The sequence below is a fragment of the Entelurus aequoreus genome, linkage group LG09, assembly GCF_033978785.1.
Source record: "Entelurus aequoreus isolate RoL-2023_Sb linkage group LG09, RoL_Eaeq_v1.1, whole genome shotgun sequence".
NCBI lineage: Eukaryota > Metazoa > Chordata > Actinopteri > Syngnathiformes > Syngnathidae > Entelurus > Entelurus aequoreus.
The window spans coordinates 18,172,743-18,192,346 of NC_084739.1; the positions used below are offsets into that span (position 1 = coordinate 18,172,743).

The window sequence follows — 19,604 nt, forward strand, 5'->3', positions numbered from 1 at the left end:
TCACCCCCATCTTTTTCCATTTTTAATCCTTTTTTAAAAATGCTCCCGGGAGGCAGTCAAGCTCTGACCAAATATGCCTGATTAGCACAACAAGTCAAAGCGATCCTTTGTGCATTCATGCACAGCATAAAACTTTTGGTAGACAAAATGAAACCTAGAAGGAGTGGAATATTTTACATGTAAACAAACTGTTGCGTTTGTTTGTATTTTTCCCTCATCTTTTTCCATTTTCAATCATTTTTTAAAATTGCTCCAGGGAGCCAGTCATGCTCTGACCAAATAGGCCTGATTAGCACAAGAAGAAGTCAAAGCGCACCTTTGTGCATTCACGCACAGCATGAAACTTTTGGTGGACAAAATGAGACAAAGAAGGAGTGGAAGATTTTACATGTAACAAACGGTTGCATTTGTTTGTATTTTCCCCACCATCTTTTTCCATTTTCAATCCTTTTTTAAAAAGGCTCCCGGGAGCCAGTCAAGCTCTGACCAAATATGCCTGATTAGCACAACAAGTCAAAGCGATCCTTTGTGCATTCACGCACAGCATAAAACTTTTGGTAGACAAAATGAGACCTAGGAGTGGAATATTTCACATGTAAACACACTGTTGCGTTTGTTTGTATTTTCCCCTCATCTTTTTCCATTTTCAATCATTTTTTAAAATTGCTCCAGGGAGCCAGTCATGCTCTGACCAAATATGCCTGATTAGCACAACAAGAAGTCAAAGCACACCTTTGTGCATTCACGCACAGCATGAAACTTTTGGTGGACAAAATGAGACAAAGAAGCAGTGGAAGATTTTACATGTAAACAAACAGTTGCATTTGTTTGTATTTTCACCCCCATCGTTTTCCATTTTTAATCCTTTTTTAAAAATGCTCCCGGGAGGCAGTCAAGCTCTGACCAAATTTGCCTGATTAGCACAAGTCAAAGCGATCCTTTGCGCATTCACGCACAGCATAAAACTTTTGGTGGATAAAATGAGACCTAGGAGTGGAAGATTTTACATGTAAACTAACTGTTGCGTTTGTTTGTATTTTTCCCTCATCTTTTTCCATTTTCAATCCTTTTTTAAAATTGTTCCAGGGAGCAAGTCATGCTCTGACCAAATATGCCTGATTAGCACAACAAGTCAAAGCGATCCTTTGTGCATTCATGCACAGCATGAAACTTTTGGTGGACAAAAAGAGACAAATAAGGAGTGGAAGATTTTACATGTAAACAAACTGTTGCATTTGTTTGTATTTTCCTCCCCATCTTTTTCCATTTTCAATACTTTTTTAAAATTGCTCAAGGGAGCCAGTCATGCTCTGACCAAATATGCCTGATTAGCACAACAAGTCAAAGCGCACCTTTGTGCATTCACGCACAGCATGAAACTTTTGGTGGACAAAATGAGACAAAGAAGGAGTGGAAGATTTTACATGTAAACAAACGGTTGCATTTGTTTGTATTCCCCCCCCATCTTTTTCCATTTTCAGTCCTTTTTTAAAAAAGCTCCCGGGAGCCAGTCATGCTCTGACCAAATATGCCTGATTAGCACAACAAGTCAAAGTGATCCTTTGTGCATTCACGCACAGCATGAAACTTTTGGTTTGGTGATATCAGCACTTCAGTCATCAACAATAATATCATCTGAGAAATGGACATTGAAACAGTGTAGGTCTGACTTCGTAGGATATGTACAGCGAGCAGTGAACATAGTGAGCTCAGAAAGCATAAGAACAAGTATATACATTTAATGATTAACAATCCGGGGAGGTGGGATGTGGTGGGGGGAGGGTGTTAGTCTAGGGTTGTAGTTTCCTAGAGGTGTTCTTTTAGTGCGGTTTTGGGTAGATGCACTTTTACACCTGTTTCATGCACAGCATGAAACTTTTGGCGGACAAAATGAGACAAAAGAGTGGAAGATTTTACATGTAAACAAACTGTTGCGTTTGTTTGTATTCCCCCCGCCCCCATCTTTTTCCATTTTCAATCCTTTTTTTAAAAATGTTCCAGGGAGTCACTAAGGCGGCACTAAAGAGCTGCATGCGGTTCGAGAGCCGTGGGTTGCTGACCCCCGAGCTAGACATTGAATAAATACTGATTATTATTGTAAAATATTGATGTCTACAAATAGGAACACTATTGAAGTATTGATATTGGGTAAGATGTAGTGTGAATAAAACTATTTCCAAAATATTCAATATTTAAATATATTGAACTTCAAAAATGATAAAGTAATCCTAACTGATATCAATTTGAATATCTTAAAGCAGTGGTCCCCAACCTTTTTGTAACTGCGGACCGCTCAACGCTTGAAAATTTGTCCCACGGACCGGGAGGATTTTGTTTTTTTTGTCATAAAAAAATACAATCATGTGTGCTTACGGACTGTATCCCTGCAGACTGTATTGATCTATATTGATATATAATGTTGGAACCAGAAATATTAATAACAGAAAGAAACAACCCTTTTGTGCGAATGAGTGTAAATGGGGGAGGGAGGTTTTTTGGGTTGGTGCACAAATTGTAAGTGTATCGTGTTTTTTATGTTGATTTAATAAAAACATTTTTTTTATTTTATTTTTTTTATTCTAGGGCGGACCGGTACCAATCGATCCACGGACCGGTACCGGGCCGCGGCCCGGTGGTTGGGGACCACTGTCTTAAAGGACACAAAGGCATTGGTTATATACAGTATGGGCCTTTAAGATTAGACACGCCTCCATGGTGATTGAACCAATCATATTCCTCGATATTGCGAGGCGTTAAACAAGGGAGGTGTGTGACATTTGCTGCCAGAAGCTAGGTGTTAAAACAGCTAGCCGATGAAAGAGGAACTAATGTGTATTTATAATATTTCCCCCCCGATAACCGCTAAATTAACACTTAGACTCGCCTTCCTATCTGCCTACGTTACGACACTCTTTAGTAACGTTTTATGTCTAAACTTGTTTTCTAACGCAGCACGTTGTAAAGTAGGCTAATGGTTACGACTAACTTGTACAGCAAGTAGGCTTACTTCGAGTGTGATGCGTCTCGTTTTATTGTGTTACGTAAAACAAAGCTTTACGTACTTTATTCAGTTCTAAATGCTACTATGGATGAATCATCCAAGCCGACTTGGCTGTCATGTACACAAGGTTAAAGTTAGCTTTAGCCAGCTCCTCTCTTGCCATCGTGCTGCAGCGGTTTATTAATGTCTAATGCTGATTACTGCAAGCAGGTGTGCTTTAAGAAGTAGGCGGGGGAGAGCTTGGCATTGTGTAGTTAAAACTTCAGGTATTTTTTTTTTTATACAAATATATTTTTGTTAAGTGAGGTGACAACATGCTGCTCTCCCTAGTTGTGCACACTTACTCGCTGCGGTACTGGTTCCCAGCCACCGTCATGCTGGGGTCGGCTCCAGCATACCTTCTGTCATGGGGGGTTTGGCGCCTACTTTCTTCTTTTTTACCGACCAGACTGTATCACAGGTTAGACGACCGGCTGTACTGTATCTACCAGAGCATGGTCCTTTTCTTCTTTGAGAACTACACAGGAGTTGAGGTGAGTGTATGTATATGTACAAGTAACTAAATCTGACTTTTTGATTGATTGAGACTTTTATTAGTAGGTTGCACAGTGAAGTACATATTCCGTACAATTGACCACTAAATGTTAACACCCGAATACGTTTTTCAACTTGTTTAAGTCGGGGTCCACTTAAATTGATTCATGATACAGATATATATTATCAGATATATACTATCATCATAATACAGTCATCACACAGGATAATCACACTAATTATTTACATTATTTACAATCAGGGGTGTGGGGGGAATATGGACAGCAAGTAGTGGACAGAGAGAGAGAGAGAGATCAGAAGGCATAAGAAAAAGTATCTGCATTTGATTGTTTACATTTGATTATTAGCAATCCGGGGAGGGTGTTAGTTTAGGGTGGTAGCTGCCTGGAGGTGAACTTTTATTGCGGTTTTGAAGGAGGATAGAGATGCCCTTTATTTTACACCTGTTGGGAGCGCATTCCACATTGATGTGGCATAGAAAGAGAATGAGTTAAGACCTTTGTTAGTTCGGAATCTGGTTTTAACGTGGCTAGTGGAGCTCCCCTTGGTGTTGTGGTTATGGCGGTCATTTACGTTAAGGAAGTAGTTTGACATGTACTTCGGTATCAGGGAGGTGTAGTGGATTTTATAGACTAGGCTCAGTGCAAGTTGTTTAACTCTGTCCTCCACCTTGAGCCAGCCCACTTTCGAGAAGTGGGTAGGAGTGAGGTGGGATCTGGGGTGGAGGTCTAGAAGTAACCTGACTAGCTTGTTCTGGGATGTTTGGAGTTTAGATTTGAGGGTTTTGGAGGTGCTAGGTTACCAGGAGGTGCATGCGTAATCGAAAAAGGGTTTAACGAGAGTTCCCGCCAGAATCCTCATGGTGCTTTTGTTGACCAGAGAGGAGATTCTGTAGAAAAATCTCGTTCGTTGGTTAACCTTTTTGATTACCTTGGTTGCCATTTTATCACAGGAAAGGTTAGCCTCTAGAATGGAACCTAGGTAGATGACCTCATCATTCCTGGTGATAACAATGTCACCCACTTTTATAGTGAAGTCATTGACTTTCTTATGGTTGATGTGGGACCCAAACAGGATGGATTCCGTTTTACCCAAGTGTATGGATAGCTTGTTGTCAGCGAGCCAGGTGCAAGTTCTACAGAGCTTAGCACTGAGGATTTTCTCCACCTGTGACTTGTCCTTGTCGGATACCAGCAGGGCAGAGTCATCCGCAAACAAAAACAATTCAGTCGCATGCCGATGACAAGTCGTTTATGTATATTAGGAACAGTAAAGGTCCCAATATACTGCCTTGGGGGACTCCACAGCTCACCGAGAGGGGGGGGGACACGGTGCCGTTCACCTCTACCACCTGCTCCCTCCCCTCCAAGTAAGATTGCATCCAGCTCCATGAGGTTTTGTTAAATCCGATTGCTCTGAGCTTATCCAACAGTATAGCGTGGTTAACGGTGTCAAAGGCCTTCTGAAGGTCCAGCATGACCATGCCGCAGTATTTGCCCGCGTCCACCTCATGTTTGATGTGGTCGGTCAGACAGAGAAGGCGTGTGTCAGTGGAGTGGGTAGTTCTGAAGCCGGATTGGAATTTGTACATGAGTTTATTAGTGGCAAGGTAACTATCGACCTGTTCATAAACTATTTTCTCCATTACTTTCGAAATGGAACTGAGAATAGAAACAGGTCGGTAGTTGCCAGGTTCCAATTTGCTTCCTTTTTTAAAGAGGGGAGTTACTCTTGGTATCTTAAAATCTTTTGGTACTTGGCCTTGTGTAATTAATAGGTGTATTATGTGCGTGATGATCGGGGCAATGATGGAGGCAGAGTCCCTGAGGATTCTGGAGGGAATATTATCAAGGCCGCTGGCCTTGTTTGGGTGGAGCGCGCTCAATTTTTAAAATTCATGATACATTTGCATCCATCCATCCATTTTCTACCGCTTGTCCCTTTCGGGATCGCAGGGGGTGCTGGTGCCTATCTCAGCTGCATTCGGGCGGAAGGCGGGGTACACCCTGGACAAGTCACCACCTCATCGCAGGGCCAACACAGATAGACAGACAACACTCACATTCACACACTAGGGCAGTGGTTCTTAACCTGGGTTCGATCGAACCCTAGGGGTTCGGTGAGTCGGCCTCAGGGGTTCGGTGGAGCCTCCGACGCTGAGGTCAAGACACACCTGACTCATCGTGTAAATAAAAACGTCTCCCTATCGGCGTATAATGGATGCGGCAACAGCAGAAGTCGCACTGATTTGCAGGTGTGTAATTTGTTGTGATGTTCATGCATGGTTCATTTTGTGCACCAGTAAAAAACATAACTTTGTCTTGAATTTGAAAAAAAAAAAACATTACATTTTTCACTAAAGAAGGGTTCGGTGAATGCGCATATGAAACTGGTGGGGTTCGGTACCTCCAACAAGGTTAAGAACCACTGCACTATGGCCAATTTTAGCGTTGCCAATGAACCTATCTGACTTGCAAAAAGAAAAAAAATATAAATATATATATTTATTATTAATAATAATAATAATAATTAGCTTTATTTTCTCAGAGGAGAAATTAGTCTTGGACATCAAGACGCAACGTTTTACATGCATACATACAGTTCATCCAACAAAATCAATCAATCAATGTTTATTTATATAGCCCTAAATCACAAGTGTCTCAAAGGGCTGCACAAGCCACAACGACATCCGTGGTACAGAGCCCACATAAGGGCATGGAAAAACTTACAACCCCAATGGGACGTCGATGTGATCGACTATGAGAAACCTTGGAGAGGACCGCATGTGTGGGTGACCCCCCCCTCTAGGGGAGACCGGATGCAATGGACGCCGAGTAGGTCTGACATAATATTGTGAAAGTCCAGTCCATAGTAGATCTAACATAATAGTGAGAGTCCAGTCCATAGTGGGGCCAGCAGGAGATCGTCTCGAGTGGAGATGGGTCAGCAGCGCAGAGATGCCCCCCACCGATGCACAAGCGAGCGGTCCACCCTGGGTCCCGACTCTGGATAGCCAGCACTTAATCCATGGCCACCGGACCTGTCCCCCCACAAGGGAGAGGGGGGCAAAGGAGAAAAGAAAAGAAACAGCAGATCAACTGGTCTAAAAAGGGGGTCTATTTAAAGGCTAGAGTATACAAATGAGTTTTAGGATGGGACTTATATGCAACAATACAGTAACGACAGTGAACAGTGCGCAGGTATATCAGTTCTGAGATCACATTACACTCCCCCCGTATTGCACACCTCCCATATTGCACTATACTAATATTGCACTCATTATTGCATCCAGTCATTACAGTAGTGTTCTGTTAAGTGCTTTGATTGCCAGTGGGACAAAGGAAAATCTATACCTGTTGAGTTTGTATGTTGCTGTTCTGTACCGTTTACCATTTGGCATCAACACAATTTCACTAAGAAGTATGTGGTGTGGGTCGCGGGTGATTTTAAGACCCTGCTTCCTCACAGTCTTGTTGAATATTTCTTGAAGGGAACAAGGGTGCTGCATGCCAATTATTTTACCAGCTCTCTTGATAAGGTTTTGAAGTTGGTTTTGAGTTTGACAGACAGATTTCCAAACCATGTGGAGATGCCATAACAGATGACAGTTTCAATGTTTGCCTTATAAAACAACATAATGATATTGTTTGCCACACCGTGGACCCTGAGCCTCCTTAGAAAGTGCAGGTGCAGGTTTAAAAGGGGAGTAAACAGAGTCAACTTGTTTGGCCCAAGTTAATTGGGATTATCTTTTGTCAGTATGGCTTTCACACACATGACAGTGGCGTAGAAGTAAAGAAATATTGCATGCAGTGCCAGCCCTTCGCCCTTACTTGGATTTAGCAAAACTTGTTGCATAGCCTCACCAGAACCCCAACAAGCCTGTCAGGAAAGTTTGCATTCATCTGCAGCTAGTGACCACACCTTTGATGGCACAATGGAAGTGTGTAGGGTGGAACACTTGTATGACATGTACAAATGGCTATCAAAAGCCCCAATACATTTAACCCATAAATGCTAATAATGTATAATATCGCTGTATAAAAAAATATTTTTTTTATTTACACAATTGGCTGCATCCCAAACAAACGCTGCCATTTTATCACTTTCTCCTCTTTCTGTCCCAAGTGAAATTTGCCGGCCAGAGCGAGTTGTTTTTACTGCCCTGGCCAGGGGAGCACAATGGCTATCATTGTTTTTGTTTTGACTATCCATCCATTTTCTACCGCTTGTCCCTTTCGGGGTCGCGGGGGGGGTGCTGGAGCCTATCTCAGCTGCATTCGGGCGGAAGGTGTGGTACACCCTGTACAGATAGACAGACAACATAGTCTTGATTAATTTCTGTACAGAAAGTTCCCTGTAAAAAAAAAAAATCATCCGGGAGAATCTGAATTATAAGCAAGACAATTGTGATTCCCTTTTTTTTCTGCAGAATTGTACAGCCCTACTGTATAATAAACATGTTTGATCTGAAGGACCCCCGACCAAGCGTGGCGGAACAATATATATAACTATTACCAAACCTGTGCTATTGTACTACTTTTGGTCTATTGTAGGCAGCACGGCATGTCTGCCCTAAAGTCTGGAATGTCCCTGTGTGGGGTTTGCCTGTTCTTTACTTTTCTCCCAGAGTCCAAAAGGCTTATTGAAGACTGTAAATCGTACACAAGTGTGCATTTGTGAATAGTTGCGGCCCGCAGCTATTTTTTTTCAACAGCCCGTGGCACATTTTGAAATATTACAAATAAAAACATTAAGAGTGAAATAAAAGAGGTGTAAGCAGGTGTAATGTAAGGAGAAAATATTGTATTATAAAGAAAGCTGCCATTTAAACATTTATTTACTTTAAAACGGTCATTGTGCAAAAAATAAAGACTTGATCTGAAGTTAAGCTTGAGATTTGTGTTGAAAGTAAAAATAATATATTGATATATGACTAATTTTTAACACTTTTATAAGTGGGGGCTTTTTGAATCCCTGAGACCTTATAGTAAGATAATTTTTTTGTATTTAAACTGTCCATCAAAAAATTTAAATGGACCAAAAGCAATGTTAGGAATAATTTTTATATTTGACGCTCCAATTACTTCACATCAAATATTCCACTTTGAACATTTTTTGGGGGGAAATATTGCGTATTTGTTGTTTTTTTCTATTAAATTAAGCGGGTATTGACAAAAAGGGCATAAAACAAAATAATCAAATCTTTGTCAACGGATAGATCTGACATTGGTCTATAGTTATTTAGGCGTTGAAAGTAAAATAAATAAATTGATATATGACTTATTAATACCAGTTTAATGACTAAGACCCTTTTGGGTCCCTGGAACCTTTAACCATCATCAAAATTGAAGGAAGCCCTAATGGTTAAAATATATATTGTATTGGTTTTTAAAATGAAACATTTCCAAATGCCCCCCGCATTTTTTCATTTTTCAGTGTGCGGCTCTCAGTGGAAAAAGTTTAGACACCCCTGGTCTAGGGTTTACCCCGTCTTTTTTTCAAAGTGAGCTGGCATAGGCTCCAGGTCGTCCGTGACCCTAATGAAGACAAGAGGTTAAAAGATGGATTGATGTCACTTGCGGTCATCATCACAGCTGCACACACTTTTTATCATTTGCGTAATAAACAACGATCTGCTCTTCTTCCACCCTAGATCATCATATATGGAGATATACCAAAAAACAAAGAGAATGTTATCTATCTGTCCAATCATCAATGTACAGGTAAATTGTCTTAATGCATATCCACAGTAAGTCTAAAGTGGCCAAAGTTAATCTCCTTTGATGTTTTTATAGCGGACTGGATCATTGCTGACATGCTGGCCATAAGGCAGAGTGCCCTCGGCCATGTCAGATATGTTCTTAAAGATGGGCTCAAGTGGCTCCCACTGTACGGATGGTATTTCTCTCAGGTAATGCTAGCTAAGGAGTGGCATGATGTCATTATGTTTGTACATAGTTGTGATGATGGTTGGTCTTTTGTGTTGTTTCAGCACGGAGGTATCTATGTGAAACGAAGTGCCAAGTTTGACGTTCAGGCAATGACAAAGAAGCTTGGATCTCAGAATCAGTCAGGAGCACCAGTAAGTCAATCAAAAAAGGTCAAAATTACTGTACTACTAGTGTACACAAGTTTTATATTGCAGTGTCTCAAGCTGTTTAAACCCTTAATGATCTGAATTAGGCATTTTGTTTGAAAAATATACATACTGTATTTTTCGGATTATAAATCGCTCCGGAGTATACGTCGCACCGGCCGAAAATGCATAATAAAGAAGGAAAAAAACATATATACGTCGCACTCGAGTATAAGTCGCATTTTTGGGGGAAATTTATTTGATAAAATCCAACACCAAGAATAGACATTTGAAAGGCAATTTAAAATAAATAAAGAATAGTGAACAACAGGCTGAATAAGTGTACGTTATATGACTCATAAATAACTAACTGAGAACGTGCCTGGTATGTTAACGTAACATATTATGGTAAGAGTCATTCAAATAACTATAACATGTAGAACATGCTATACGTTTACCAAAAAATCTGTCACTCCTGATTGCTAAATCCGATGAAATCTTCTTCCTCCTTGTCGCTCCTGGTATGCGCCGCTAGCGTCCTTTCTTTCTGCTGCTCGATCGCCGTTTTCTGCTGCATATTTCACTACGTCCAGCTTGTAATCTGCAGTATATGATTTCCTTTTCGGTGCCATTTTTGTTCAGTTTTTATAAGTTACTGCCAATGTAGAAATGATCCATTTTAATAGCTACGGCAGTAGCATATAGCAGTTAGCATCCAATGACCCACAATGCACTTCTGCCATGACCCTCCCCTGCCGAATTCTTATTGGTTGACGTGTGTGTGACGATTGCTGACATTCACTCTTCCGTGAATTAGATAAATAATATTATTTGATATTTTAAAGTAATGTGTTAATAATTTCACACATAAGTCGCTCAGGAGTATATGTCGCACCCACGGCCAAACTATGAAAAAAACTGCAATTTATAATCCGAAAAATACGGTACTTACATTTTCGTTCCCAATCCATAGGTTTTTGTTTTTTTATGTAACCATGTTCTACTTTCACTTCCTTCTGATGAAGTTGTATCCAAACAAGAACATTTTGTATGGAACCATCTAGTCAGTAGCCTACTAGATACTTTATAGCAGGGGTCCCCACACTAGTTCAGCAGGCGAGCTACTTATCAAATGACCAAGTCAAGGTGATCTACCTCGTGTGTGTGTGTGTGTGTGTGTGTGTGTGTGTGTGTGTGTGTGTGTGTGTGTGTGTGTGTGTGTGTGTGTGTGTGTGTGTGTGTGTGTGTGTGTGTGTGTGTGTGTGTGTGTGTGTGTGTGTGTGTGTGTGTGTGTGTGTGTGTGTGTGTGTGTGTGTGTGTGTGTGTGTGTACTGTACTTGCACTTTTTCACTTAAAGTTTAGTTTGAACAAAGCAGGCAGAGAATGCAATACATTTAAGAATAATATCAGCATTTTAATGTACATAGTACGTATTGTAGAGGGTATCATTTCAGTGTGTTATTGCACGGGCTGTTGTAATTGGAAATGGAAGGGTGTATTGGACAAAAGTTGCCCTTGAGACCAGACTTGGGCACCGTTAAAGCTCTTGCAATAGTGATAGATCAGTTTTATGTGCTCTCCTCAACCTACCAGTATTTTCTGCCCCAAGAGTCAAAAGTTGACTCATTTCATTTAACATGGTTTTCTTCTCACAGATGTACCTCGTCATCTTTCCGGAGGGAACGCGGTATAATCCCGAACTAAGGAATGTTATCGCTGAAAGTCAGGCATTTGCTGCTAAAGAAGGTACGGACTTAGCAGCAGACTCAATGCCCGCTCCGGCATGTTCACACACACACACACAGTTTGCAAACAGCTGGCTAAGAGCTCAGGTCACTGTTTTTTCCCCACGGACTGTCAGCCATGTTAAAAACATTTCTTATATGTATTATAGTACCGAAGGTAGTATTATTTATTAATTAGAGATTCAATTTAAAATGTCAAAGATAAACCATGCTAGGACACTGGTTTGAACTGTCACATTTTTCCAATAGGAAATAGTCAAACTGTCATTGTTTATTGATGGAACAGGAAGTAGAAACAGAGTACAGTGTTGTTTTAGTAAAGAAACACAGAGTGCCTGTTTTGGTTCAAGCAAACAACAAATATATAGCCAATCAAATTGGTTCATTCTCGGCGCTAAACATACTGTAACAGAGACAGACGAAAAGAGCAGAAGCGAAGCATGTGACAAACGATAGAATGAGTGAGAAATATGAGGAAAGAGAGATTAGTGAGTCAAATACAACGGGGGAAAAAAATTCTAGGGCTGTCAAAGTTGTGTAAGTTCCTTTAACGAAAATAATTTTTTTACGTGTGATTAACGTTTTTGACCCCTGGCCCGTTCCGTAGCTTGTGGAAAAGTGTAATGGCGTCCAGTTACTGTCGGGCCTAAAGCTAGAAAATAGCTAGCAGACTTTATGGAAATCTCAGATTCAAAGCCATGGCAAGTCGTTTTCCAGACAAGACAATATTACCTTCAATCGCTGTGAGACAACATCATTGGAGCGAACGCTGCTAGCGCACATTGCTGCTTGTAGAATGGAGGAGCTTCACGTCCCTGTTTGGATTACAGTTAAGTGCATTTTAAGGGCTGTCACTGGGGATGATGTTTGATAAGGAATTATCGAGTTCGAGCCTATTATCGAATCCTCTTATCGAACCGATTCCTTATCGATTCTCTTATCGAGTCCAGATAAGTTGTTGTATATGGAAAAAAACACACAATATTTGGTTTAACAAAAGCTCACTTTTATTATATAATAACAAAATAAAATCTAATAAATAAATAAATATTGACTGTTACCCACCTAAAAAAATAAAATAAAATAAATAAATATTGACTGTTGTTACCCAAAGTATATTAAGTGGGATTTTTCAGAGAAACAAATATATACAGTAACACAAAAACAACCTGTCTCTGTGATCACTATAGGTGTATAAATAATAATATAGTGTTAAATAAAATCAGTCCCTTGGGCACAAAACTGAAAATAATACAGCTCTCCAAAAAGTGCACTTCTGCTGCCATTTGACATAACTGTTTGTTATGATGCTTTGACATTTTTGCACTTTATTTCTTTATTGAAAGAAAATTCTATGAAGGGAAAAGTTCTTTGCAAATGTGGTTACAATGCTAAAAAATAAAAAGTTAAAGCTAAAAAAAGAAATACACTTTATTGAGTTAACATTATTTCTTTATAGGGGGAAAAATGTTATGAGCTAGAGAATATAACAACTACACTACCCAGCATGCAACGAGAGTTACGAGCATGCGCGGAGCCCTGAAAAGTGTTGCATGTTGCCACGCTGTGAAAGTAAACGTCAAGAACTCAGCCAACACGCCTCGTCTGCATTATTTATAATTAGACAAACAACACATCTACAGTGTGATTTTTTTTTTGTTTACAAGGAAAGAAAAACAAAAGTTAAAAAAGGGAGATATGTTGTATATATATATGTATGTGCTGCGGTTGTTTTAAGAACGTTGTGACAGCTGCCGTAAAGGAGGTGCGTTGCTAGCCTGGTTGCTATGTTTCCGGTTGGTCGTAAAAGTGTTCGTCATGTGTTTGTACACTGCTCAAATCTCTCAGTAAAGTTATTCGATGGATTATAGCTTTTGTTTTGAACTTTATTACACCTTGGAGCGCTTTTTCGCGTCCATTGTTTTCCTGCTTTCGCTATCTGCGCCTAATGACTGAGCTACGTGACGTAATTTCTTGCGATGTCCCACGGAGCATTTCTGGTCGGGACGGGATTCGAATAAAGAATCAACTCTTTTCCTTTACTATAGTGGTCTCGATAACGGGTACCGGTTCTCAAAAAGGGGTTCGAGTCCGAGGACTCGGTTCTTTTCTTATCAAACAACCGGGAAAACCGGTTTCGAGTATCATCCCTAGCTGTCACTGTAAACAACATAATGATAAACCACTGTAAAATTCCAGACGGTTAGTAGTACCGTTTACATTTTTAATTACCGAAAAACCGTCACTTATTAATGCATTTCAGGCAAAACTGCTTAATTCCTGGAAATTGAGTCACAGCAGCGCTGGCGCATGCACACTAGTGTCGTTTGTCTTGGAAAAAACATGGCAGAACACAACTACACAGACTTTACTACGCAGATTTCCCCTCAGAGTAAACAGAGCAGAGCGCTTGGTTCATCTTCATTTTCCCACGCTTAATTTCCGTGGAGTCTCGGCGTGTATTTGAGCGCACTGCTTTTCAGTACTAGATCAAATGTTTTGTTATCTCATCGAATTGAACGCAGGCTGTTAAGATTGTGTATTCGATGTGAGAGATAGGCTCCAGCACCCCCCGCGACCCCAGAAGGGACAAGCGGTAGAAAATGGATGGATGGAGGTATAGACCGGTTTATTTTTGTCGGCCAAACTGTTGCATTGAACCACATGGTGTTGTTTGAGTAGAACAAAGCTTGTTTATTAGACTTTATTTTCATTAGCCAAACTGCTTTGAGTTTTATATTAACATTATGTTTTTTTTACATTACTTGTGGGTTTTTTCATGTCACAAAGGTATTACTTTAAAAAACATTCATGTGACATAGCATTGTTTTAATGTTTTATTGTGTATAGTTAATTCCTATACGACATATTTCTGCTCAAATTCTTCATGGATCTGTCCGATACAGCATGTGCAACATATAATTGTACACAACTTAAAAAAATTTAAAAAACTCTCTTATCAAAATGTAAAAGTATAGATAAAGGCACCATGTAATGAGAAAAAGATGATACGCTGATATTATTATTGAACAAAAAAACAAATATTTGTCTTTAAATATATGGATTACATTATCTATAGTCTTTTTATTAGACATAAAAAATGACATGATGGCATCACATTCACACCACACCCCAACTCTGCTTTACTTAACAAAATCAATAATCATTATTTAAATATTGATAAAAAATAATCTTAATTATTAATTTGGCCATAATCGTGCAGCACTATGTATAAGACTAGATCTCATACATTAACACAATTTTTATCTAGATCAGGGGTCTCAGGCCTGCGGGCCAATTGCGGCCCGCCAGACGTTATTTTGCGGCCCGCACCTTAATATGAAAATTTAATGTTAATGCGGTTTATATGAATAGCTCTTGACAGCGTCATACTTGCCAACCCTCCCGATTTTTCCCGGGAGAATCCCGAATTTCAGGGCAACCATTCTCTCGAATTTCTGCCGATTTTCACCCAAACAACAATATTAAGGGCGTGCCGTGATGGCACTGCCTTTAGCGCCCTCTACAACCTGTACAAACAGCGTGCCAGCCCAGTCACATGTTGTATTTGGCTTCTGTACACACACACACATGTAAGTGACTGCAAGACATACTTGATCAACAGCCACACAGGTCACACTGAGGGTGGACGTATAAACAAGTTTAACACTGTTACAAATATGCGCCACACTGTGAACCCACACCAAACAAGAATGACAAACACATTTCGGGAGAACATCTGCACCGTAACACAACAGAATAAATACCCAGAATCCTATGCAGCCCTAATGCTTCCGGGCTACAATATACACCCCCGCTACCACCAAACCCCCCCCCCCCCGCCCCCCCCCCCCGAGCGTCGGTTGAGGTGGGCAAAAAATTCAGTTACGTCTCATTGCCACCAGGTGTCAACCTGCAAAATTCTTACATTTGTTATATATTTTTTTTAATCTCTTATGACCATAAAGAGCTTGCACAATTTTCACATTTATTTTTATTAATTTGGTATTTTTTTCTGCCATATTACATTGTTTATAATGCTTGTGTTGCTTTCATATGCACATTTAATTTCTGCTTGAGGCACATTGAAACAATGTTTTTGTCTACAATAATGTTTCTTCTACAAAGGAAATCATTTTGATCGGTTCAGTATAAGTACTTTTTTTTTTTAAATTTAGCACATTTAAAAATACTGCGATAGTAATAACCGTGATAATTTTGGTCACAATAATCGTGATAAGAAATGTTCATACCGTGACATCCCTAGTGCATTTACAACATAAAATGTAGATGGTTACTCGAACTGCTTTAGTAAGATGGAATAAAAGCTCAGCAGAAACAAAGACGGAGGAAGTCTGAAGTCACTTTTATCTGAGATTCTCGTCAAAATATGTCAGTCTTTCTTCATACCAATCATAAATGTCCGGTTGGCGGCTTCACAATAGTAGTGTTATGTTTAACACAGTTTAACCAACAAAACAACGAAAAATTGTTTTACAATACGATCATGCTATTCTGTTATTCTGTAATATTCCAACCTTAATAAATGTTTTCTGGCAGATTGAAATTAAGTGTATTGCAATGGCAGCTGCAATATGACGGAGGAAGACTGTCTTTGAACAATCTCGTCTTCTTTTTCGCTAACACTGGAAACTGGGTTTAATACTGCAGGCATGCCTGCCACTGCCCTCTGCAGCCCACACCGGGTAATTACAGTTCACTACACAATATTACCATCGCTATGGTACAGTATATTCTTTTAAAACCTGTTCTGATTGATAGTCTGCAATTACAGAATGTTTAACAGGCTGAATATTACATTTTATTAATAGGTAGGTAGAGAAGGTTAAAATATTGTCATGTAGCGATATGAATTCCATGTAAAGTACATAATTTCAGAAACATTTATTAAGGTAGAATAAATATCACTTAACATCTTTGATAATCAAAGCATTATCGTAACAATCCACAATTTGTGTTAGTAATGCGTAAAACAGCTATTTAAGCATGGAAGTGTAGCTCCTCTCCTCTAAATGCAAGCTAGTTCTCCTAAAGCAGGAATACAATTGTATTCCTACAAAATACAAAACCTGGCAAGACACTAACGCACTGCAGTTATTTTTTAAATTCTCTTTAAAAGCGTGTTTATATCCTTGAGTTGAGCTGTTTAAAAAAGCATAATGTTTAAAAACATTTCATTAAAGCTAATTAATTGTACAGTCATGGTATTAAACACTTTAAAGTGATCTGTCTAGGGTACACTTATCAATGACCAAAAATTATAATTTTCTGCAATTAATTTTTAATGAACTATGAACAAAGTGTGGTCAATCGCGATTAAATCTTTGAATCGTTTGACCGCTCTAATAAATACACATTGCTGCTAACTAACAATAAGTGTTAACATCGGCCATTTTTCGGCCACTTACCAATTATTCTCTGATGATATAATTGACTGATTATATCGATCGGTCCGTCCCTAGAATGTGTGCGTGCGCGTGTGCTTTGGTATGTGCGTGCTTGTGTGTGTGCTAGTATTTATATATACAATGGTACCTCAACTTACGAGTAATTAGAGATATGTGCTATCTCTTGGCTTTTTTTTTAGGCTTTGAATTGCGAGCATACCTTGAGTTACAAGTATTTCCGTGCTCCGTTGAAGTAATATTTATAACAGGTTTGTGCCATTTACGCAAACAAGTTAGTATTTTGCTACACATTGGTGTTCCTGCTTCATGTACATAAGAAACAAACATAGGTTTTCATTACCAATTATTCTCTGATGATATAATTGACTGATTAAATCGATCGGTCCGTCCCTAGAATGTGTGCGTGCGCGCGTGCTTTGGTATGTGCGTGCTTGTGTGTGTGCTAGTATTTATATATACAATGGTACCTCAACTTACGAGTAATTAGAGATATGTGCTATCTCTTGGCTTTTTTTTTAGGCTTTGAATTGCGAGCATACCTTGAGTTACAAGTATTTCCGTGCTCCGTTGAAGTAATATTTATAACAGGTTTGTGCCATTTACGCAAACAAGTTAATATTTTGCTACACATTGGTGTTCCTGCTTCATGTACATAAGAAACAAACATAGGTTTTCATTAGAGATGTGCGTTTGAGTGTTGCTGAGCCTGAAAGGTCCACATTCTGCCCTCCATCCACCGCAACTAACTAAGAAAGTTAGTGGGCAGGAGGGAAAGCAGACAACCAAATCAGAGAGAGAAACCATTAAAATATCAGCCAAGCCCGGCTGCGGAGTTAGTCTGTGTCACACACGTTTCGGAGAGCCTCCGCGCATGTGTCCACACACAACGAACATTTTTCCATTAAAATGTTAAAAAGCTGCAGAAGCTCTGCTTCAATTTGTTGTCTGGTCCTGACTCAACAAACTGGATGGTCGAACATTAGCTTTGGTTAACGGACAAACACATCGCTTGTTGTGTTTTCAACACAGAAGTGACTTCTCCGGTCAGTGTCTCAAGGACATCGGAGATTGGGTTGCCAGATGCCGCGAGAGACACGCACAGCAACTCTATGAAATCAAGTATCTTAAAATAAGGTTATAATATGCGGACTTGGCAACACTGGACGTAGAATCAGCAAAAGAGGCACACATTAGCCTACTCCTCAAGGTGATTACTGTACAATATTAATATATTATTACATTAAACTACTGTAGTTGTTTGTTTTATATGGTATTGTCGTAATGGTTTTCAAACCATATTATCTAAAAGCTTGTTTTTGTTATTAAAAGATAGATAGATGAATAACCTTGAGTGTCTGTTCCAAAACAGAACTTCGTCTTCAACAGGCTCTAAGACAGAAGTGTCCAAAGTGCAGCCCAGGGGCCATTTGCGGCCCGCAGGTCATTTTTTAACTGCCCCACGGCACATTTTAAAAATACGATTGGAAACAAATGTAAAACATAAAGTGGTATAAAAGAGCAAACAGGTGAAATGTAACAAGAAAATGTTGCAATGTTTACTCTAATAACAAAAAAGCTGCCATGCAGGCTGTTTCTTTCTTTAAAAAATAATAATGAATCAAAATCAATGTCATTATGAATTATAGACCTATTCAAGGCTCGAATTACGTCACAATATTCCACTTTGAGATATTTTTTGGGGAAAATGTTGCATATTTTGTTTGCCATATAAAAAACTTAGCTGTTTTTTTAAAAGAAGGGCCTAAAACGAACAAACAAAAAACATAAACAACAATAAAACTTATAATTGAAAGATAGATCTGAAGTTGATCTCGAGATTATTGTGTTAAAAGTAAACAGTAAAAAAAAATTATAATTTATTTTTTAACACATTAATGAGTAGGACTCTTTTGGATTCCCAATAATTTTAGTGTGATTTGTTTTTAAGTGTCATTGCTCAAAAAATAATAATGAATTAAAGGCCTACTGAAACCCACTACTACCGACCACGCAGTCTGATAGTTTATATATCAATGATGAAATCTTAACATTGCATCACATGCCAATACGGCCGGGTTAACTTATAAAGTGCAATTTTAAATTTCCCGCTAAACTTCCGGTTGAAAACGCCTTTGGATGATGACGTATGCGCGTGACGTAGCCATTGAAACAGAAGTATCGGTACCCCATTGAATCCAATACAAAATAGCTCTGTTTTCATCTCATAATTCCACAGTATTCTGGACATCTCTGTTGGTGAATCTTTTGCAATTTGTTTAATGAACAATGGAGACTGCAAAGAAGAAAGTTGTAGGTGGGATCGGTGTATTAGCGGCGGACTACAGCAACACAACCAGGAAGACAGAGATGGATAGCAGACGCGTTAGCCGCCGAACTCACCTTAACTTCCTCCGTCTCGCCGACTGCATCTGTGATCGGGTGAAGTCCTTCGTCGCACCGTCGATCGCTGGAACGCAGGTGAGCATGTGTGTTGATGAGCAGATGAGGGCTGGCTGGCGTAGGTGGATAGCTAATGTTTTTAGCATAGCTCTGTGATGTCCAGTTGCTAAGTTAGCTTCAATGGCGTCGTTAGCAACAGCATTGTTAACCTTCGCCAGGCTGGAAAGCATTAACCGTGTATTTACATGTCCCTGGTTTAATAGTATTGTTGATCTTCTGTCTATCCTTCCAGTCAGGGATTTATTTATTTTGTTTCTATATGCAGTTAAGCACGATGCTATCACGTTAGCTCCGTAGCTAAAGTGTTTCGTCGATGTATTGTCGTGGAGATAAAA

At 39.5% G+C, this 19,604-nt stretch overlaps 1 protein-coding gene across 3 annotated transcripts in view; it reads left to right on the forward strand.

Annotated features, from left to right (window-relative positions):
• Positions 1 to 2,719: 2,719 nt before the first annotated feature.
• The window catches only part of agpat5 (1-acylglycerol-3-phosphate O-acyltransferase 5 (lysophosphatidic acid acyltransferase, epsilon)), a 35,006-nt gene continuing 18,121 nt past the window's right edge, over positions 2,720 to 19,604 (forward strand). For 2 of the 3 annotated variants that reach the window (XR_009827237.1, XM_062058251.1), the window contains exons 1-5: positions 2,775 to 3,534; positions 9,213 to 9,282; positions 9,355 to 9,470; positions 9,552 to 9,641; positions 11,291 to 11,381. Coding sequence is in view for 2 of the 3 variants with exons in the window: in XM_062058251.1 (XP_061914235.1) it covers positions 3,316 to 3,534; positions 9,213 to 9,282; positions 9,355 to 9,470; positions 9,552 to 9,641; positions 11,291 to 11,381 (586 nt within the window). In the remaining variant the exon portion in view is untranslated. The other variant, XM_062058252.1, reaches the window with a different exon arrangement.